This window comes from Tenrec ecaudatus, chromosome 6 (assembly GCF_050624435.1).
Source record: "Tenrec ecaudatus isolate mTenEca1 chromosome 6, mTenEca1.hap1, whole genome shotgun sequence".
Classification (NCBI taxonomy): domain Eukaryota; kingdom Metazoa; phylum Chordata; class Mammalia; order Afrosoricida; family Tenrecidae; genus Tenrec; species Tenrec ecaudatus.
The window spans coordinates 10,059,178-10,082,623 of NC_134535.1; the positions used below are offsets into that span (position 1 = coordinate 10,059,178).

The following is a 23,446-nucleotide window of genomic DNA, read 5'->3' on the forward strand; positions in this document are numbered from 1 at the left end:
CTCACGTCCCCTGGTATCATGTTCCGAGCATGTGGCTCATTGTGATTTCTTTTTCTTTCCAGGGTTTTGTTTCTTTGCACTGAATGTAGCCTACCTAGACTCATCTTCACGGGCTCGTGTTGCCACAGGATACTGTCAAAGGTAAGTTTTTAAGATTTCTATCCACCACATAATGACAATGAAACAGGAGAGTCTCCATCTTAAAAAGCAGCCAAGTGTATGAGGGTGTACCCCCCCCAAGCAGGATTTTTTTCCAAAGCCATATGTTTAATTTTTTTTTTTTGGCAAAACAACCTTATCACCTTTGACGTACTCTCCATTACACTTAACACATTAAAGACTGGATTTTTTTTTTACCAACTTAACCAAGTGGCTGGGTATTTTTTCGGCTGTTAGGTTTTTTTGCATTAAACCATAAATGGGTTTACATCTCATCAACTTTTTATCATATTTATATATAACTTTCAGTTTTTGAATATAAAACATCTCACATTATGAAACAATATTTTGCAGTGTATATGGAACATTATTACTTTTATGAACTATACTCTTTATGAAATTATAAACTTATTGTAAAAATAATCAACATAATCCATATTACTTTGAAAAACAGTAAAAATAAATACAGTATATCAAACAAAAAATACATTCTTTGTTCATTTGTTGATATGTTCCTTTGTTATACAATGTACTGTTGTGACTATACAGCTATACTACACAACTACATTGAGAAACAAAGACAGCATGCACATATCCCTGAAACACTGTGCAAAACTGATCTCCTAGCCCTTTGGTTTGATTAGTTGTGGAGACCTTATCTTAAACAGTTACAATTGTTTCATATATTGTAGTTATCATAGGACCTTTATATAAACAAAAGTTACCAGTACTTTTTTAATGTATGGTACTTTGTATAACATTTTTCTCTGTGAAGGGGGACCTTCCAAAATTTGCAAATATACCAGGTTTCACTTCTTTTTCCATGGGCAGCGCAAACTCTACAGGCTCTGGTAGGAAATTTATTTTTTCCACAGCTTGAAATGAACACAGGTTCATGCTGTTTCACGAGTTATCTCGTGATCCGTATGTAACAGATGGCACTCAAAACACAAGTAAACTCGGGATCCACCCGCAATGTGTTCATATATTTGTCACATCTGCAGTTCCATTCTTGGAAACATATGTCAAACTCATCTGTTTGGATGGCCAAGAGTACCTCCCTCATTTTTCTTCACCTCTTTACATGGTCATTTCTACATTGTTCTTCTACATTGCTGTAATTTCATGTCTCTCTTCATTCGAGGAAACAAAAGGAAGTCGCACAGAGCATGGTCAACTGAGTAAGATGTGTGGGGCAAGGGAGACATGCTGTTTTTCGCCCCAGCCTAACACAGTGAGATGGCTTTGTGAGCAGGTGAATTGTCGTAGTGGCAAAATCAGTCCCCATCTGCCATAAATGGGGCCTTTTTGTTGCACTCTGTTAAACAATTTTTTCAGAACCTCTAAATAGAAAGTTTGATTAACAGTCTGACCTGGTGGAACAAATTCCAAATGTACTACAAGTTGACATTTTTGTCTGTTCGAGAAATTGAGGTTTATCATTGGCCAATTTCACCTTTTTAGAACAAGAAAATTACATGTACAGTGTTTTCCAGAGCGCTGTCCTTATAAGTTGTGTTCAACATCACAACAGTTTTTGTGGCATTTTTCCCGAGCAGGAAACAACATTTCATAGTCACATGCTGTTCTCTTAAATCAGTCAATACAAAAAAAACCAAGGTTGGAGCAAAACTACTTTTATGAAAACATTCACAGTGACCAGAGCGAACCTTACCAGGTGACACCACTGGGTGCACTAACTCAGAGCGAAGGCTATGCTCCATTTTGAGGGGTTACCCCTCATATATTCTGAGGCTGTTGCTCTTTTCCTGTCATCTTACAGGGAAAGGAGTGGAGCCATCACCTCAACCCTATGCTCTCCCGCTTGGCTTGTACCTGCTCCCAGTCTCTTTAAAAGGCCCTTATTGTATACTGAGGTCACCATCTAGAAAGCAGAGAGCTTGGTTATTAGACTTGACAGTCCCATTGTTTTATACACGCATGTTCCCAGCTCCTCCACCCATGACGTTTCCCTGCTCCAGCCTGTGGCCCACGGTAGTGTCCGGGTGAGGGTTCTAACCAAGGCTGTACTCCCACCACTCTCTTGCTTCAGCAGTGCTCGCTGGCGGCACCCAGTTACTACACACGAACCCCTCCAAATTCCTTCCCAGCCATGTTTCTGGGGTCTGTCTTAACGACTGCCAGTAAGCTTAGCCAACCATTTCGTTTCTTGTTTGGATCCTACTTTTTCACAGCTTGGTGCCCTGGTGGATGCTGCTCTCTGCTGTTCCTCTGTGTATCTTTACTGGTGCCCCCTCCCTCCCCAGGAGCCCTGGGCAAATGTTTTCATCTGTGTCCTAAAGCATCCACGCCCCGTAAAGACCATTCTGACAGTAGTAGAGCATTTAGTATTTCACAGTGTAGTTATTTATTTGTACCTGCCTCCAGTGCTCTCTCTGGAAACCCTTTGAGCCATCTTGGAAAGGTGCTGGCGTTTCCAGGGGCTGTAGACTGCTGTCACTCCCCTAGATATACCTTATTTAGCCCATATCTTTTATTCTACTTCCTGGCTGGAGTTATGGATGAGAATACTGAGCATTAGAAAATGCCATGTCTAAGGTTACATAGCTGATAAATGAGAAGAATGGTTCTGCTCCTTCAAAGACCAAGCTCATTCAACTACACACTGGCCCAACACTGTCTGAAGTGGTAGAAATTCTGGAAACATTTACTGAATGAATAGTGCCTGCGTTTTCAATATTGATGGGCATTAGTTGATCAGCCCCATCATTCTTAGATAAAGATGTATGAAATGGCTCTTAAATGTCAGGTACACCACTCTGGACCGACTGTGCACACAGAGTTGTAGTGCCTGAAGCCAGAGGATTGGTGGCATAACAGGAGAGGCATCTCTGGGAGGAAATTGAGTCCATAAAAGGTTGCAGATGTTACAAGAGAATTCCACCAAGATCCACTGGAAGCCCTGCAGACAGAGTTGTCAGCTCAGCCTAGAGATGGGTTGGGGAAGACTGTCAAAGCTGAGTCTGGACCACCGAGGAGGTTATCACTGGAGGCCCCAGGGAGGGACAAGGCAGAGCGAGGGAGGGAACCGGGGACAATCCGGTGGGGGTGCGAAGCTGGATGTAGTGCATCTGGCCCAAACAAAAGGAACAACAGTGAGCTGGCAGAGGAGCATGTAGACAGGTGAAGGCTGGATCCTGGAAGGCTTTGAAAAGAGGAATGTGTTTTCCAGCCTTGTAGAAGATCTGGCACTGATGCCTGGTGACATTACTCCCACTTAGTCATTAGCAAGCATTTGTCAGGTCCTCTCCTTGGGGCCCTGAGCACTGTAACAGTTGCAACCATGTATCACTTGCCACATATGGCCGACTGGTCACAGCTCCGAGGTGGGATGATGTGCTAAAGCAGAAGCCAAGTTCTCATGTTGTCACATTATCAGAAGACAGCGTTAGCAACACTCAGTCTTATCTCCAGTTTGTGCTCACCTCCACAATGGCGCTGGTCTGACCTAGCGTAGGCAAGGCCCGGAGCAGGTATCCCCACAGAGACCCTGATGTGTGCCCTGGGCACCACTTGAAGAGGGTACCACTAACCAATTTCTGCTCACCATCCCAGTTTCAATCGCCAGCCACAAGAGCTCATTTAGCAAGTTAAACCAGTACGTTTGTATTTGAAAGCCTCAACGGGCATGCTGTGTGTAAGAAGAGAAGATATTGAAAAGCATAGCTTTGATCCTTTATAGACCAGTTCTCATCAGTGAATGCAAAGAAGGGGCAGTTGTCATTTTCATAGTGCACCATCATGTGTTCAGTAAAAGATGAATGTGCTCGACTTGTACGTTTGAGCCCTTATTATGGTACAGTTGCCCAAAAGATGGGATCAGACCGGGGGGATGGGGAATGGGCAGAAGTGGAACAGAGTACAGAGACGGTGCTTGCCATCGGAGCTATTTTATGGAGGTGTGCCTCTGGGTACCCCAGGAGCAAGGGAGAGGAGGGGCCTGGAATAGTCAAGCCCGGGGCCTCCTTTCCTACTCACTGATCATATTTGTCATTTCACTCCTAACAACGTGAGTCAGAGGTGTGATGAGGGCAGGATTATTACACAATCTCTCGCTAGGAAGAAAGCATCAGGAGTCAGGAGGGATACTCCAAGTCAGCTTCCTTTGCCAGTGAAGATACTGGTCCAAACCAGATGGTGGCTCAGGGATATGCCTGCCCTCTGTAGGAGAGAGGTGGTAGGTGGTCAGTCAGATTAGACCTGCCACAGCTTTTATGAAGGTAACTCCCTCTCCCAGCCATTGTGCTCAGGAATTCTTTGGAACCTTGGGTGGGCAAAATAGGTTTTATTACCAGAAAATTCTAAATGGATCAGAACTGTATGTTGTTAGGTGCCATTGAGTTGGTTCCGACTCATAGCAACCCTTGGTATGACAACAGAATGAAACATCACCCGGCCCTGCGCCAGCCTCACAGTTGCAGACACTGTCGATCCATCTGGTGAGGGCCTTCCTCTTTGTCACTGCCTTTTTATTTTACCAAGCATGGTGCCCTTCTCCAGAGACCGACCTCTCCTGCCAACATGCCCAAAGTATGGAAAGCAAGTCTCCCCAGCCCTGCCTCTGAAGGAGCACTCTGGCCACACTGCTTCAGAGACACATCGGTTTAGCTGTTCAGCAGCCAGTGGCACTTTTTTTGCCTGCAACTTTTACATTGATCTAAGGTGACTGAAAATACCTGATGTGGGCCAGGTGCACCTTAGTCCTCTAAGTGCTTTTCAACACTTTAAGGAGGCCTTGTGCAGCAGAGTTACCCAATGTAATGCATCATTTGATCTCTTGACTGCTGCTTCCATGAGTATTGATTGTAGAAAAATATGTAGTATATTTTATTAATTCAGCGCTAAATAAAAGCATATCAGCCCTGTCCTCACAAGCCCCAAACTCAAACCAGCTGCCTTTGAGCCAGTTATGACCCATAGTAACTTTATATAGGGTTTTCAAAGCTGGAAATCTTTTAAAAAATTTTTATTGGAAACTCATAGATATCATAGCATTCCATAGTTCAGTCAAATCAAGCAGTACTGTATAATTGCTACCATAATCAGTTCCAAAATATTTTCTTCCTCCTTCCCCCACCCAGCCCCCCAGGAACCCTTACTATTATTATTTTAATCATTTTACTGGGGGCTCATACAACTCTTATCACAATCCATGCATACATCAATTGTATAAAGCACATCTGTACATTCGTTGCCCTCATCATTCCGAAAATATTTGCTCTCCATTTGCCCCCGGCATCAGCCCCTCATTTGCCCCCTCCCTCCCCACTCCCCTCTTCCCCTCACTCATGAACCCTTGATAATTTATAAATTATTATTTGTCATATCTTACACTGTCCGACGTCTCCCCTCACCCACCCTTCCATTGTCCACCCCCCAGGGAGGAGGTCACATGCAGATCCTTGTTATGATGTTCCCCCTCTCCACCCCACCCTCCCTCCATCTTCCCAGTCTCGCCAGTCTCGCCACTGGTCCTGAAGGGATCGTCCATCCTGGATTCCCTGTGTTTCCAGTTGCTATCTGTACCAGTGTACATCCTCTGGTCTAGCCAGATTTTTAAGGTAGAATTAGGATCATGATAGTGGGGTGGGGAGGAAGCATTTAAGAACTAGAAGAAAGTTGTATGTTTCATTAGTGCTATATTGAACCCTGACTGGCTTGTCTCCTCCCCGAGACCCTTCTGTAAGGGGATATTCAGTTGCCTACAAATGGGTTTTGGGTCCACACTCCACACTCCCCCTCATTCACAATGATAGGATTTTTCGTTCTTTGATGCCTGATAGCTGATCCTATTCAATACCTCACGCTCACACAGGCTGGTGGGCTTTATTGCTTCTCAGCTACATGGCCACTTGTTTATCTTCAAACCTTTAAGACCCCAGATGCTATATCTTTTGATAGCCGGGCACCATCAGCTTTCTTCACCACATTTGCTTCTGCATCGGTTTTGTCCTAAGCGATCATTATTGGGAAGGCGAGCATCATGGATTGCCAGTTTAACAGAACAAAGTGTTCTTGTATTGAGGCAGTACTTGAGTAGAGGCCTAATGTCCACCTGCTTAATACTAAACCTATAAATATATGTACATAGATCTGTTTACCCATTGCCATATATAAATATATTTACATATGTACATGCCTATATTTAGGCCTCTATAAATGTCCTTTGCCTCCTAATTCTTTCCTCTATTTCCTTTTACTTTCCTCTTGTCCCACTATCATGTTGAGCCTTTGTTTGGGTTTTGGTACTTCCTCTCAGTGACATTGCCCTTGATCAAGCCCTACCAGGCCTCATACACCCTCTTCGCCATTGACTTTTGGATCACTTGTTGTTCCCTTGACCCTGGGTTTGTTAACACCCACTTCCTTTCCTCCACCTCCCCCTCTCCCATGTCTGCCCCCACCCAAAGGTCAGTCCCTTTGTCTTCTCCAGATTGTTTATCTCAGCTATCTTATCTAGATAGACATACAGAGATAATAATATGCACAAAAAGCAAGACAGAGCAAAACAAAGCAACAAAAGAAAACAAAACAACAAAAAATCCAATGACAAAGAAAAGAGAAGTGTAAATAGTTCAAGGTCTGTTTGTTGACCTTTAGGAGTGTTTTCCAGTCGAGCCTGATAGAATGCCATGCCCTGGCCCCAAAGTATTTTTGGTATTCCCTGGGGACTTCGTTGCTCTGTTCCCCTTGCTGTTCTGTTGCACACCCTTAGTGTTTCGCCTCAGTGTGATGGGGCCAGATCAGGCACAATTCCCGCACTGTGTCTCCAGTGTTGTCTCCTGTAGCACTATGGGTCAGTAAGGGATGTCATGTGACATAGTGAGGCCAGCCCTGTGGCCCTCTGTGCATTGGCTGCTTTGAGCAGGAATTTCGTCCTCAGGGCTTGATGGGTCAGGGTGTGCTCAACATTCTCTTCCGACCCCCTTCATTTGGTCCTGTGTGCTCTGATCAGACACGGTCCTCTAAAACTGGATATCTTTATGAGAACAGAAAGTCTCCTCTTTCACCCAAGGAATGGCTCGGTGAATTCAAATTGCTGGCCTTACTCTTAGTAGCCCAGTGCATAACCCGATCCACCAAAACTAACCCAGCCCAGCCGGGAGTCAATTCTGACTCATAGGGACCTTAAAATCAGGGAGGCCCTCCCTCTGCCCTACCTGTTCTGCTCTGATCTTTGGCAAGACTGAACCCTGGGTTCTGGAAGTACTGCTTCACTAGACGTAACTGCTCCTGGGCTGAAAGTAGACTAATTTTCTGAATTCAGCGGTGGTGGCATCAGAAGGGAAGCCTACTGCTCTCCCAAAAGCAGTTACTCCGAGTAAAATGATGTTTCTAGCAAACAAGCTTCGGTCTTGCCAGAGATCAGAGGACCAGTGAAAGATTTCAGTTCACATATTCGAGCTTAGATTCTGAGTAGATTTTGTTTTTAGAAGGCTACTGTTTACAGTGAAAGCCCTAAATCCATTTAGCTTGAATTCTGACCACTGACTAGCAATTGACAAGTTGTGCCTTCTGGCTGAGTGCATTTGCATGTGGATTAACTACCCTTCCCATAGCCATCCAGAGAGGGGCAGTCTCTCCCTTAGGAGCTTGCCTAGGTGTGCCCATCATTGGAATTGGGGTCCTAAGATCACATGCTCCTGAGTCATATCCTCACCACTTTGATTAGAGAGCCCCTGAAACCAATCTTGTAAGCTCTCCTCTCTAGCATATAATGTACGTGTCCAGTCGTGATCCCAGCCACACGTTGGTAGTCCCACCTGCAACTGTGATGTCCTGATCTGCTGCTGTTGATCATGCTCTTGTGACAGTTTTCCCTGTCCTCCCACGTCCTATTTAAGTGGCCTGTTTTCTGTAAATTCTTGGACGCCATTTTGGCCTCATACCAAGTCTCTCTTATCCGAATGAATTGTCTTTGTCCTGCTTAAGGCTTAAATGTGTCTCCATGTATTATATTTGAGTTTGGTTTCTTTCTTTCTTTAATCTTTTTATTGGGGGCTCATACAACTCTTATCACAATCCATACATATATCCATTGTGTCAAACACATTTATACATTTGTTGCTCATCATTCTCAAACATTTTATTTCTACTTGAACCCTTGGTATTAGCTCCCCATTTTCCCCCTCCTTCCCCACATCTCCTCTCTCACAAACCCTTGATAATTTATAAATTATTATTATTTTTTTCATGTCTTACACTGTCCGACGTCTCCTTTCACCGACTTTTCTGTTGTCTGTCCCCCAGGGAGGGGGTTATATGGAGATTTCCCTTTCTAAACCACCTTCTCTCCACCCTCCCGATATCGATCAGAGTTTGGTTTCTTTTTCCCCACACCACCCATTAGTCTAGCCAGTGTCCAGAACCCGTGGCTTGGAGCCTTGGACCTGATGTGGAAAGCCCCTAGCAGGAAGTTTGGAGCAGTGTCTTTACCATAAGAGGGGCTTCAAGAAGTGGGAGAAAATGGAGACTGCAAATCTTTGACAGGCACAGAAAGCCTCCCTCCCCTTTCTCCCAGGTTACCCAGTAAGCAAGGTGAACACAGGCTACTTATGTCTACATACCAACCAGTAGTGAACACAGTGTCACCTGGTCAAAGAAGCACAGTTCAGCCCGGGCTTAGCTTGCTTCCTAGGTACGCAGTCCCAGCAGAGGAGGGTCCATTAGAAACGAGCCTTTGATTCTGTAGGACGGTGCTGTGGGCCTAGGAGAGAGCCAGAACTCAGCCAGACCTAGAAGCAGAATCTTCGGTGTAGTAGGCACAAGAGAACTCGTGCTTACTCTGCTGATTGGGTCCTCCAGCACCGTTCAGCTGCCTTGCAGTTTACACATAGCGCATAATTGTTCCCCTCTCTCTGGGCTCCAAGTCCTGCAAGTAGACGGTCTCTTTTCCCCAAAGTCTAATCTTGGCCTCGGCAGTGGCTGCTTAGGAAAGCTGTTCGTGCATAATTCAAGGTCAGGCAGCAGCCCTCTGTGGGAGGAAGCCACCGAGCCTGCTAGTAATGCCCTGCCCGCTCTGCTGAGGCCAGCACCGGCGCATTTGCTTGCTCGGCCAGAGTGGCCCACGCAGTGTGCCGGATCTGAAAGGCCATGTTTAACTGAATTTCCAGCACCCTACCCCTACCGCCAGGCCGACCGGCTTGTGGCTGTTTTCCCTGCCCAGACCTGACAGCACCCAGCCTTTGTGGAGGCTTCTTTGCCAAGTGCATGCAGCCTGGTCTCTATAGAAACCACAGCCTCCAACCGGTTCACTCTGGTCCCAGTCCCCCTCCTGAGAGTTTACCGGTTCCACCCCAGACATACTAGCTCTGAGTCCACATTTTCACACCATCTGGAGGAGTCACCTGGAGAGCAGGAGAAAGCACAGGGTCTGATTAGAACATAGGGGTAAATGCTCGCCCAGAATGAAGCCACTCAAAAGCCAGATGGAAAGAGCCAGGCCTTTGGGCTGGGTCTTCCTTGTTCAGTGAGGAGAACGACGTGAACCAGAATAGACTCCAATTGGTAAAATATGAGTGAGCCAGAACTGGAATGGGAAAATGGCAGCTGATGCCCTGCTAGAAATGGAATCTGCTTATTGAGCGCCACCAAGTGTGGGTACCAATGAGGGAGCTTCCTAGAGTTCATAGAAAAATTCTGTTAAGAAACAAGGTGGCATGCAACCAAATCTCTTCACCTGCAGTCAGGAATAACCACCTGTCTGTCTCAAAGATGGCAGCTGTCCCCACTGCTGTAGCGGTAGGTAGCTTCCTGTGCCTCTGCCTAGATTCCCATTGCAGACCTTCAACCTGAATTGCTTTCCTGTTCCAGTTATCATTCCGGTACACCCACATTTTACAGATTGGGATCTGTTCCATTGTACTGCATTGGCCATGACCGAACCAGTTCGAGCCAACTCAAAGCCCTGGAGAAGGCTTTAACTGATGATGAGGTTGCCTTAACTACAGTCACCGCCAAGGTCAAAATACTGGGAGCTTGTAATTTCTAAGCCTCAAGCTCTGCCTCAGTAGTTAAGAGCTAATGCACAACGTAAAGACACATGTGACCTAATGTAAACCTCTTAAAAACTCAAGGTCAAAACACTTTGCCCCCACCCCCCAGAAATTCCTCCTGCATTTGACTCTAAAATGTTCTGTTTCTCAATACTCCAGACCCATGCACCAAATTGACGGTTTCTGAAAGGCTCAACCAGTAGCACTCCATTTGCCTGTGCTCTGTTCCAATTGAGAAATAAAACAAGAAGAAGGGAGCCCATAGCGTTACCTCCATCCCTAGTCAAGCTCTGGTGGAGAATGTGGCTTTTATCTGCAGGCTCCTGAACGTCAGAACACAGAGTATCAGAAGTCTACACATTTACCTCATCACAAGTAGTGGTGACATCACTCACGTCCCCTCTCGCGTTGATGGGTCATTGGCTTCCAAGGTGCAGAGCAAGCAGAGCTGAGCAGTGTCTTACCTGTTTCTCAGACTCACTGTGGGAAAGACGCTGCACCCTCCTCTGGAGTGGAAGAGGGCCAAGGAAGGAGCCGAAGGGGAGCGGAGCATACTTTCCCTACTGGACCCACCAAGCTCATTGCCATCGCGTTGATGCCGACTCAGGAGCCATGTCGGACGGACAGGCTACAACTGCCCCTGTTTCGTTTGAGCCTGTGACTCTTTACAGGAGTAGAACTGCTTGTCTCTCTCCTTAGAATGCCTGCTGCATGTGGAACTGCAGACTTTGTGGACTGCAGCCCAGTGTGTAGCCACTGCACCCCAGGACCCCTTGATTCAGACGGAAGTGGGGAAGAACCATTGGCGACTGACAAAAGGGGGAGTAAGAATGCCGTGTAGAAACTGGGTCAGCAAACTATAGCTTGAAAGCCATCTGAAGCTCCGAAGTAAAATTGAAAATGAAAATAAAGCTACCATAGTTTCTTTTTTTTATCATAGTTTCATTTATAAAAATTTCAAAATGTCATATTCAGATAGTTGTGATTTCATTTGTTTGTAAAACTCTATGTCTCTCAAATAATTTTTAAAATAATTGTGAGGGACAGGATTGACTCTTCCATCTCAAAAGTTTGCCAAGCCCTGGTGTAGAGATGCACCGTGAGTTGGCCATCAGCGTGCTTTTATTGAGCCCCGGCTGGGCACAGAAACAAGGGCACTTCAAAAAGTTAACAGAGAAATTCCACTATCTTTTCATTCCTTTCCCACCAACTTTGTGAAGCCCTTTCATATGTTACCAATGCATCCTCAGAAGAATTATATCCTTCAGTTTCAGTAGGGAAACTGCAACCCAGACTTAAATTAACGTGACTGAATTCTGGGTTTCTGAGGGTCTCACAGCAAACAAGCCCTGACAGTGGGTCCAGCCTCCACGCTTTCCCAGGCCCCTGTGGGCTGAGCAATGGCAAGGTCGCCACCAGTGCTGTCGGCTGGCGGGCTCAGTGTCCTTTGTTGGCTTCCTTTGGCTCTCTCTCTTACACATCACTGGAAACTTGAGGGGTGAGGTAATAGAAGGTAGGATTTGGTTTGGACTTTGAAGGATGAATTCAAGGGATGTAGAGGCAACCATCTTGGATAAAGTGTTGAGGTAGCGAGTTGCAGGGGACACGTTGTCATTGGCTATTTTGACATCTGTTGTTTACCTTCCTTCCTCAAAACAGATCAGGAATCAGAAGTGCCCTCTTGGCCATGGATCTTGTGGCAGGTCCCTGGGAAGCCTCTGTGAGAAGCTAAGCTAGGAGCCTAAGCAGCTACATTAATTAGGAGGGTGGGCCTAGGCGGCAGGGTTGGCTAGGTCTTCCGATCCCCAGCTGCTCTGCAGGAGAAAGGTGAAGCTGCCTGCCCCCCCTTTAGGGTTACTGTGCACCAGAATTGGCTTGATGGCAGTAGGTGTGGTTGGGGTTTTTCCCAAGAAAAGATGAGATCCAGATGTGGACCTGAACCCACCCTGTGTTAGAATAATCAACCAGCTAAGATCAGAAGGGCGCCATCTCCTCAAGGACAAAGTTCAGAGGGTTAGGACCGGGAGGACACATGGACACCTGGACACATGAGAAGAGAGGCACATTGCGGGACAGCAGTGGAGGCAGTGGAACAGTGTCGTGAGGGAATCGTGGAATGGGGATGTGTTCTGCAGTCACAATAGAAAGTTTGAAAAGGCAGCGGGATGCGTAACCAAGCATTTTCACGTTTGTATTTTTTAAGCTAGTGCACTTTTTAAATTAAATACTTTTATTGGGGGCTCTTTACAGCTCTTATCACAATCCATACATTCATCCATTGTGTCCAGCACATTTGTACATTTGCTGCCATCATCATTTTCAAAACATTTTCTTTCTACTTGAGCCCTTGATATCAGCTTCTCATTATTTCTTTTCTTACCCCCGTCTGCCCTCCCTCATGAACCCTTGATAAGTTGTAGATTATTATTTTCATATCTAACATCATCTGCTAGTGCACCTTTTAAAGTATTTTAAAAGCTTAAAAATAATCTTACCTGTATTATAATTGAGATTTGGTTTATGTCTGAGTAATTATTCCTTAGCTATTACATATTTAATGAATTAATTTAAATGTTGCTAAATCTTTAGTAGTTTCCTTTGGGTACATTTTAATTCATAAAATTTTAACAAACTTGTGCTTGACTCTCCTCATATAAAAGAAACTGGCATTTAGTTTATTGAGTTAATTTTCTTAAAAGAAGTAGGACTCACGTGGCCTAATGTAAACCTCTGAAAACTCGAGGTCAAAACACTTTGCCCCCCTCACTAAAGTCCAAGGCCCAATATCCATCCCTCTTCACCCTGCTCTGATACCAGCCATTCCTTCCATGGTGCTCCTCACAGCCGACTGCGTGTCTGCCAGATACTGGAACCCCTTGCAGTGGCATTCACAGAACTCACAGATAGGGGGTTGTTAGGGAATTGAGCAGCTCACGATTCTGGTGAGAAGTACGCAGGACACAACTGTCCAATCAGGACAGTCTCTTCTGTGCCGTGCTGCAGGCGGGCCTTTCTCTGACCCTCTGCCCTGCTCAGGCCATGCCGCAATACTCTTCTAGAGTTGCCAATAAATGCACAAGGGGCATGCCACTCCACTGTAAGCCCCAACCCAAAAGCATTCAACTCCAGTTCTGTGGGTCAGCAAGCCCAGCTTTCCCAATTAAGTTCCAAAGGAACCCCACTCCCAAGCCAGCCTCCTTCCCAAAAGCACTCCACTTAACTTGCTTTGTGAACTGGGAAGTCTCCTGCTCTGGTTCTTGGTTTTACTACTGCTGTGCCTCTGGGATCAAAGCCGTTTCCTGACTCAAGGAGGTTCAATGCATAGGGATATCAGGGCCCAGAGAACGAACTCTATTCCCAGGTCTCCTCTCCTGCTTCTGAGATGGTTCACTTTGTACTCACAGGATGGCAGTCCCTCACAGTGGAGTCATAATTCTGTGAGTACCTTCCCCCACCCGTCAGGCAAATGAAGGTGGTTTTCTGGGAGTAACAAAAGCTATGGCTGGAAGAGCGTGTTAGACAATTCACTGCATTGCACTCGGTTGGTCCTTTCTTACAGGTCAGTGTCTGTGGTATAAATTGTTAAATACTTTCAATATCACCTCTGTCAAAAGTCTAATAAAGTGGAGGAAAGACATCTAGAACTATTTAATAATCCAATGACATAACTTTCTCTACCACCCGCCTCCTCCAACCTGGGGAAGAGTCTTTCTCTTACCGAAGATATGTATATGTGTGTTACATGGACACATGCATGCATGCATACATACTACATAAACCCTTGCACTGCTAAGTTACTTAGGGTACATGCTTTATTATCAACTCAGCCCAAGTGATGGAGTTTCACTGTGACTCTATGAAGTAAACATTTTCTTGCGTGGAATTCCTTAATGTAATTTTTCTCTTCCTCCCTCTTTCAGGCAGTGTTTGTGTGTGTCTGCAGTTTTGCACAGCGTCTGTTCCCATGCAGACCAATGAGGGAGAAGTCTCGGAAGAAAGCAGTTCCAAGGTCAGTAAGATGCTGGCCGTGTGCGTGGAAACGAATCATCAGCGGCAGTGGCTCTGGAGAGTGGGTGTGTGGCTTTAGATGAATTTGGATGCCAGTTTGAGTCACATTCGAACCTGAGATTGAGGAGCTTTTCTTCCCTTCTCCATACACTCAGGCGTGGTGGATGCTTGATTAAGTCAAGGTCAGCAAAAGCGAGGAGGCCCTTCCACGGGGCACCGTGACACAGTGGCTGCCCCAGTGGTCTCAGGCGTAGGGGAGTGTTTGTGCGGATGGCACAGGACTAGGCAGTATTCCATCTGGTTATACGCAGGGGCGCTGTGAGTCCAAACCGACTGCGCAGCACCCGACACCACCACTCACCACTCAAAAAAACCCCTGCCCTCAAGCCGATTCTGACTCATAGTAGCCCTTGATAGGGTTTCTAAGACTGTGCATCTGAACAGAAACGGACAGTCTCATCTTTCCAGAAGAGCATCTGGTGGGTTTGAACCTTTGACCTTGCAGTTAGCTGCCCAGTGCCAGCCCACAGTGCTGCTAGGACTCCGCCCAGCCCCAACAACATATGGCAAGTTTAAAAACCAGAATGAATCATTTTTGCAGAGACTCATACTGTTCCATATATTTTTAATTGCCTTATGAAAACTACACATGCATCTTATAAAAATGAAACCAAAGCTTGTGACAGTGAAAAGTGAAAGCTGCTTCTCTCGCTCTGCTCTCTGCCGTGGCAGCCTGCGAGAATGCTGTAGACCGCTTTCTGTTGGCCATTAAGTGCTCACTTGACTGCTTCGGCTGGTCAAGCTAAAACTTCCTATATAAATAGCTGTCTCTGTGTTTATGGCATCCCTAGATATCTGGCTCTGTGTCCTCAGTTTCCTCAGCTATTCCTACCTGGCCCTAAGTTGTTGGTGTCGTTGTTAGGTGCCATCAAGTAGGTTTGACTCATAGGGACCTTATGTGCAACGGAATGAAGCAATGCCTGGTCCTGTGCCATTCTCACAATTGTTCTTCTGTTTGAGCCTGTGTTAGTCCGGGTTGACTAGAGAAACTAATCCAGAGACACTCATGTTGTATAAGAAAGAGCTTTAGATCAAAGAGTAATTGTATATTAAGAAAACATCCCAGCCCAGTCCATAAGTCTGATATTAGCCCATAAGTCCAATACTAGTCCAAAAATCCTTCTTCAGACTCACACAGCCACACTCAATGATGCCAAATGCAGGAAGATCACAGGACAGTGGGTGCAAAGTCTGTGGAGCCAGTGTTAGTGGAAGCATCTCAGTGCTGACATGGGTCTCCACGTGGCTCCTCCAGCTCTCTGAGTGGGGCTCTTCAACAGGAAGATGAAGGCAGAGAGAGAGAGAGGAAGATCCCACAGAGTCCTCCTCAGAAGGCCCTGCCCATAAGGAGGCATCATTAGGCTGTGGCCTGATTGACAGGCTAGACTCTGCACCCCTTCACTCTTAATACCCTTAAGTTGACATGAGATCGTGTAACTCTACTACACAGCCACTGTGTCAATCTACCTGATCAAGGGTTTTCCTATTTTTTTAACTGCCTGTCTGCCAAGCATGATGTCCTTCTCCAAGGACTGGTCTCTCCTGACTACATGTCCAAAGGCTGTAAAAGGAAGCCTCCCCATCCTGGCCTCTAAGGAGCATTCTGGCGGTACTTCTTCCAAGACAGATCTGTTCGTCCATGGAACTGCCAGTCTTCGTCACCAGCACTTCGATGCAAATGTATCACTGCTTCCCCCGTCTTCTTTATTCAGTGCCAGCTTTCACCTGGCCCTGTGGGACTTGTTATAGGGGAAGAGAGACCCCAAGTCAGAAACTTATTTTACAAAGACTCCCTAATTAAGTCCGAAACAGGACAAAGATAAGCCATCTGGTTGAGGGAGGCCATCAACATGAGGCCATTATGATCCCCAAAGGACTCACAACTGCATGACGACTTAAATAAGACTTTGTCAACAAAGGGAACCGTAACAAAATCGTGATGGCAGCAGATGTGTGCATCATAGTGGCAGGCTGGCTACAGTCTCAAAGGGACCGTGATGGGGATTACGATGTGATCACAGATAGGAAAGCCTTTATAGCAGGGGTTCTCAACCTTCCCAATGCTGTAGCCCTTTCATACCGCTCCTCATGTGCTGACCCCCAACCATAAAATTATCTTCATTGCTACTTCATAACTGCCATTTTGCTAGTGTTATGAATCAAGCGACCCCCGTGAAAGGGTCGTTCAACCCTTAGGGGGTCAGGACCCACAAGTTGAGAACTGCTGTTTTACAGGATTGCTTCTGAGGCTCTTTTGCCATCTTCATTGGGTCATGGTATAACCATGGGGCCCCAGTGCCCCAATTTTCATCAAGGGCGCGCGCGCACGCAAGCACACACACACACACACACATCCCTAGGGACCAGCCTGCCCTCCCTGGGCTGGCCATGGGAGTGGCTCATCTACTTTAAAACACACTCTGCCTGAGGGCCAGGCTTTTCACATGCTGGTCCGTGAACAGAAAGGACTCGGAGGAGGCTGAATCTGTGTGGCTGAATCTCAGAGTGGGTGCAAGGCCCCACTTGTCAGCCAGAGACAGAGCCACACACGCTTTCTCAGCTTGTCAGCTGTAAAGTCGGGCCCCCGTGGCACCTTCCCTTCCGCCTTGTCCATTCCGAGGCTGCTTGAGTTCTTCCTGGGAACGCCCTGCTCTGTCTCCTGTACAGAGTCATTACTCACAGCACTCCCTGATGTCCAGGGTCCACCCACGGCCCTTCTCTGCTGGGGGAGCCCATGGGCTTCCCGCTTCGGCCGCACTGCCCAGCTCTGCTGCATTCTGAGGGTTTGACCTCTGAGCCAGAGCTTACCTCCAGCCTCAGGGTCCCGTAGGGACTCTCCCTCTTCTGTCCAGGCTTGTGATCTAGTGCACAACTAGAGGAGCAGAGCGATAGTGTCCTGTCCTCTCGGTCTTTGGTGTATCCCTTCTTAGCTTCATTCTTTCGGGAATCAGAGCAGAAGCCTGTGAACTGTTCAGGAAGCCCATCTAGAACCTGAATCAGTCACAGGGATAGGCTGAATTTGTGAGCTGTACAAACACACACACAGCCCAGTAACACCCCCCCACACACACACACAAAAGCACAGCGCCACACATACCCCGGCAATTTAAGATCCAGATGTGCACACACAGGATCCGTGTGCCCCACAGAATTTCTGAAGTACATACGTTCTCTTCCCTGGGATTTTAATATATTAGTTTATAATGAAATAGAATGTTAAAGACTGGATTCTGCGATCCTCAGGCTAGTGCAGTCTTTCCCTGGAAAGCTAAGGTATAATTGGAAGTTTTCTTGGCAAGCATGTAATTAGGCCAATGTGGAATTACTGAATAGTGTCAGTTTAGAACCAATTAGATAAAAGAATAAAAGAACATTCCTTTTTTTGCATGCAGTAAGTAGATGCTTCTGCTTTCAGAAATCAGATTGTAACTACCTTTGCCTGTCTTGGTTTATTCAAGATTTCAGTTCTTTGTCTTTTTCTTTCTGATGTTTCCCTTCCTTTAAATCCCGGTTATCCCTGGAATGCAGGATCTTGTTATAGTTAGTACTATTACTGCATAAATGGTGGATGGCTGTAAATAGCAAGTCAGGCCCCGTGGTGGCGCAGTGGGTGATGTGTTAGGCTGCTAACAGCAGGTCTGCAGTTTGAACCTGCCAGCTGCTTTCTGCTCCCACGGTGATTGACGGCTTCAGAAATCTATGGCAGTTCTACTCTGTCCTATAGGGTCACAGGAGAAGTCAAGATCGACTCAATGGCAGTGAGTTTTTGAGTTTGAAAGTAGCAGTTAGGCTCTGGACTAAGCATCTGGCTGCCAACCTCAGAAATCAGTGATCCAACCCCACCAGCCACTCCTTGGGAGTGAAGTAGATGTCTGTCTGCTCCTGTCCAGCCGTACACAGCCTCAGGAACCCTACAGAGCACTCTGCTCTGTCCTATAGGGTTGCTGTGAATTGGAATCAACTCGATGGCAGTGGGGTTTTTATGCACCCCGGTGGGTAGCATTGGGTTGCGTTTTTAACCAAAAGGTCAACGGTTGGGACCCACCAGCCGCTCCGTGGGAGAAAGGGGAGCCGTCCGCCCCGGACCCGATGTAGCCGTTGTGCTAGGTCCTCTCGGGTCACTCAGTTTTAGTAATAGAAACAGTATCACAAAGGCAGCTGGTTTTGAAGAAGATAAGAGCTTTGTACAAGAGACAGCCATTTTGAGCTAGTAAATTCATTCAGTTGTAAATAGAAATCATTCTTGGGTTAATTGTTACGTACCAGAGTCAGAGATAACAGCAGTGACCACAAAGAGAGGACCCCTGCATTGTAGTGGAAACACAGAGTAAACTCATAAATCCCGTGATTACAGAGTATAGTAAATACTCTGAAGAAACCAAAAGCAATGGCAATATAGGGGGACTGGAGGATAAACATGGGTTAGTGAAAGACGGCCTCTCTGAGAGGTGACATTAGCTGAAGGCTAACGAATGAGAAGAACAGTGTTCTAGACAGGAAACAGCTGCGAGCATTCTTGGCCGAATCTGGGGCTCTCTGTGGAGAGGGCGGCAGAGACCTTGCAGAGAGTGGAGGTCCAGGCTGGGTGTGCAGTGTGACTGCACAGAGGCTGGGGAGCCCTGGAAGCTAAGGGGAGGAGTGGTGTGGTATGATTTGCATTTTTGAACACTGGCTCTGGCAGCGCTGTGGAGAATGGGTTGGGGAGAGGCAAGTGTGGCAGCAGGAAGGCGAGGGGAAAGATGGTGGGCCAGACCGGCATGGTGACGTTAGAGATGGGGAGCAGGCAGACTTAGGGTATATTTCAAAGTTAAGATGTCTTGGACGGCCCGAGCCTAGTACCCTGCGTGCGGTGCTCTCTCAACCTGAAAGTCAAGTCATCCTATTGCGAGGTCACCTTGCGAGCTGAGGGACAGGTTGGCTTCATAAAGATCATTACCCGTGAATACCTGGCCGCTTCCCAAAACATCTACAAGGAGCCCTCAAAAGTTCACAGGTAAATGTCATCTTTTAATTTAATATTCCATGGTCTTCTGAAGCCCCCTCAGTTATGAGACTAAATGATCAAGACCAACTTCTCTGAGCAACGTTGAGACAGAAGGGCAGGGGAGTAGAGCACTGTAGACTGGATGGGTGAGTCTGACCTCACTCGGTAAAACCTGTAACCATTCACTGAAGGATTTGCGGAAAAATTGCTAAGTGGGAACCTAATATGCTATGTATGTTTCACCTTAAATGTAATAAGATATGTTTTAAAAATAAAATTAATCTTATATTTCTACTCCCAATATTAGTGGAGAGAGTGTGATTCAGATTTCTGCAGCCAGCCCCCTCTATCCACAATTAGTGACTGAGCTGGGGCCGGAATCCTGCTTGGCTGACTTCTGCTTTGCAGTAAAAAGAAATTTGAAAGAGGAAAGAAAAGAAATGTGCACTTAAGGTTTTTTACTTTGCATTGCCACGGAAATAGAAGTCATTGCCACTGGGAGAGTTTGGAATACAAGCATTTAAGATGACAAGTTTGAAGGCGCTGAGGCCATATCTGACCTTCGCCGGCTTCACAAGGGAGGAGAATTTGCCTCCATACAAACCTAAGGACAGTCGCCACAAGGCAGAGGTCAGACACGCCTCTGCTCTCCATCCTTCTTACCCTGTTCTAACAGCAAGCATGCCTCCCACAGCTCTCTACTTTCCTGCTGGCTTCAACCGTTCGTTGCTGCTCACTGACAAAACTCACAATGCGGGGGCCTTATTAGGAAAGTTAACGGGTCACCCCAAGTTAGGATCAACAAACCATAAGGATATAGCCTTCCCCTTCCCCTCTCCCCCCTTAATTCTTGCTCCAAGCATTTGAAGTGGAGGCAGAAAGAAAGAATGTTAAATTTTGACTTTTGTCTTAGAATTGTTTTTTTTCCACTCTTCCTGAATGCTCACTGGCATGCAATTTTGTGTGACCTCATTGCTTTCTCAAAGAGAGTTCTGCTCTTTTAGTGAAAAGTTCTTATTTTTTTCCACATTTTGAGAGGTTCAATATGAAATTCTTAAGGTCAAGCCTCAGAAGTTAACACTGCTTTCGTTTTTTTCACCTTTTTCACAGCACCACACCACTTCAACTCTGAACCAGCCCATGGCCATCAAGGTTATTATGGCTCATAGTGGCCCTACAGGACAAAGTAGAAGCGCTTGGTAGGGCTCCAAGATCCTACAGGGAGCAGACAGGCCCATCTGGCTATTCCAGAGTGGATGGTGGCTTCTGGGCGGAAGAAAGGAAATGGTGGAGGCCAGATTCTGTTAGTCTACAGAGTTTTGTGAATAAGCAGCAGGTTTTTAAATCAGGAGCGTGAGATAGACATTTGCTTTCGATATGATTTACTCTCCATTACGATAACTGGTAAAAGGGAGCCTAAAATATCTCAGTCTTGAAACTCAGTTCTGTAAGCTCTGCTTTGATTCTGTCTGACCTGACTTAACCCACACCTGGGGGCCCTTGAGCTGTCCCAGTCAACCAGGAGGGACAAGTGGCCCCTCCTCATCAAAGGACGTCTGAATGTGGGGAAGCCATGACTAGCCTTTCTGGAGAGCTTCCCGTCGGGCCTGATGTCATCTTCAATTGTGTTTCTTAATGAGGATGGATTAGAAGTTCTCATTTCAGCCCCACATCCATCTTTCATTTAAAATTTAGTTTTATACATGTTGAGATTCTAAGTGATTAGTGATAGTTTGCTAGTTATAGGGATTCTGCAACTATAGGTCTGCAGTGGTGTGTGTGTGTGTGTGTGTGTGTGTGTGTGTGTGTGTGTGTGTGTGTGAGAGAGAGAGAGAGAGAGAGAGAGAGAGAGAGACATCTAAAACAAGCACAGTACAACTTGCTGAAGAACTGAACAGTTCATGCTGATTCTCTGTGCTCTTTGGCACCCTAAATGTTGTATAATAAGCAAACATTGCTCTAATGTGCTGTCCAGTCAGTTGAGCCTCGTGGCGACCTCATGTGTGACAGAGGACTGCTCCATGGGTTTTCAAGGTGGGAAACAGATCGCTAGGCCTCTCTCCCCCAGCACGTCTGGGCGGTGTAAAAGCACCCAGCTAGTAAGTATTTGAGCACACAGCCGTTTGTATCATCCAGGAAATCCTTAAAGAACGCCTAGGGTTTAACCCTTACAACTTGGCCCATAGACAACATCGTGATAAACAGAGGAACGATTGACATCAAGGATTCATTGTACTTGGATCCACCGTCAAGTTCATGGAAGCAGCAGTCAAGAAATAAAAAGACAGTGCACTGGGCAGATCTGCACAAGACCTCTTTCAAGTGTTGGAGTGAAGATCGCACTTTGGGGACTGAGATACAGCTGCCCCTGGCCATGGTGTTTTCAGTCATCTCATATGTATGCGAAAGCTGAGCAGTAAATAAGGAATACCTACGAAGAATTCTCACACTTGAATCACAGTGTTGATGACGAATATTGGAAATACCCCAAACTGCAGAAGAAGAAACAAATCCGTCTTGGAAGAAGCACACTCGGCATGCTCCTTGGAAACAAGCACAGCAGGACTTTATCTCATGCACTTTGGACATGTTATCAAGAGCGCCCAGACCCTGGAGAAGGAATGGTATCATGCTTGGTAAAGTAGTGGGGCCGGGGAAAGAGGAAGATTTTCTATGAGATGACTGACATAGGGACTACAACAATGGACTCAACCATGACAATGGTGAGGGTGGTGCAGAACCGGGCAGCATTTCTTTCTGCTCTATATAGAGGCAGTATGAGTTAGAACCAGCTAGACGGCACCTAACAGCAAAAACAGTAGTCAAACGCACTGCCATTCAGTCCCTTCCGACTCTTAGCAACCCTAGAGGAGAACTGCCCCTGCTGGTTTCCAAGACGATAACTCTTGACAGGACTAGAAAGCCTCATCTTTCTCCCATGGAAGCAGCTTCTTGTTTGAGCCCCTGAGCTTGTGGTTAGCAGCCCAACTCATGACTCAATGTACCCCCAAGGCTCTCTATAACAGGGTTTAAGGAAATGATAGATTTAAGTGCCTGTATGTTCCTATTACACTTACTAAAAGTAAAAAATACTGAGTCAGCAAGTCAACATTATAGCTATAATGTCTTTATCATTTAAACAGATAACTAGTAAAACTTAGTCTTTGTAGAGAATACAGAGCTGTGCTTATTTACTAAACATAAAAGATAGATAAGTAAATGAGATGATAGAAGCACAAATGCACATTTGTCCTTGAATAAACAGTTTTAATTGACAAAAGAAAGAATTGTAAGATCCATTCTCCATGTCAAATGTTTATTTAATCAAGAAAACTTGATGGCAGAGTAATGCAGAGCCACGGTGACTTGTTTTATTGGGGGATGCAGAGGAAAATGGTTCAGGCACTTTTTAATAACATCTTTGCTTTATCAGCATTATATCGCTGCCTTCGCCTGGTTCTGATTTAGTAAATTACAACAAGATTTCATCGTTTTGCTATTCTAAGGGCAGATTAGGAAAGAAACCAGGGAGAACAGGTATTTTCCCCATTTGTTTACATGGTGAATAAATAGCCTGATTTTAACTGGAGTCCAGATCTGTCTTAATCCAAAGGCCAAGCTAAACCCAATCCTCCAACCTGAAGAAGTTCACATCTATCGCAGACACTTCTTTGACGAGCCACTTGAGTGTAGGAGAATGGCTAAAGGGAGGGGTTCTCATGAGAGGGAACAGTGGGTGAGACTGTGGGTCCTGGGGTTAGAGCCCGGATCCTGCAGCTGTACATGCGGGCAATGGGGAGCTATAGACAATTTTAAAGCCCTGGAGAAACCTGGTCTATGTGCCTTAGAAAGACCACTGTGAGAGCACTGTGAAGCCTTGATTATGGATGTTTTTTAAAAGACCAAGAACCCAGTTAGGAAGCTCCTCAAGAGGACTGGAGAGGCTCTGACAAAAAGACAGTAACAGCAGGTTTGAAGGGGAGCACACTGACGGAGAAGTGGCCGTGGGGGGTGGGACGGGACAGGGCTATTCTGAGGCTGGCATTCCATACAAGAGACAGATGGTTGATGTAAATAAACTGTGATTGGGTGTACCTGGGTATGGAGGGTTTGGATTTTGAAAACTTGAAGTGCCTGCATCCATCCCAGGCGAAGATGGGCGGTAGGGATTTGAGAGCCCTGTGAAGTAGCTGGTGGTTTTCCTGAAATGTATTTATAC

General features: G+C 46.1%; 1 protein-coding gene across 2 annotated transcripts in view; it reads left to right on the forward strand.

The window, feature by feature from the left end:
• The window catches only part of TNRC6B (trinucleotide repeat containing adaptor 6B), a 293,374-nt gene that overhangs the window by 95,185 nt on the left and 174,743 nt on the right, over window positions 1-23,446 (forward strand). For both annotated transcript variants that reach the window (XM_075553605.1, XM_075553606.1), the window contains exons 2-3: window positions 63-141; window positions 14,096-14,184. In XM_075553605.1, the coding sequence (XP_075409720.1) occupies window positions 14,140-14,184 (45 nt within the window). In that variant the 5' untranslated portion in view covers window positions 63-141; window positions 14,096-14,139. The remainder of the gene's footprint in view (window positions 1-62; window positions 142-14,095; window positions 14,185-23,446) is intronic.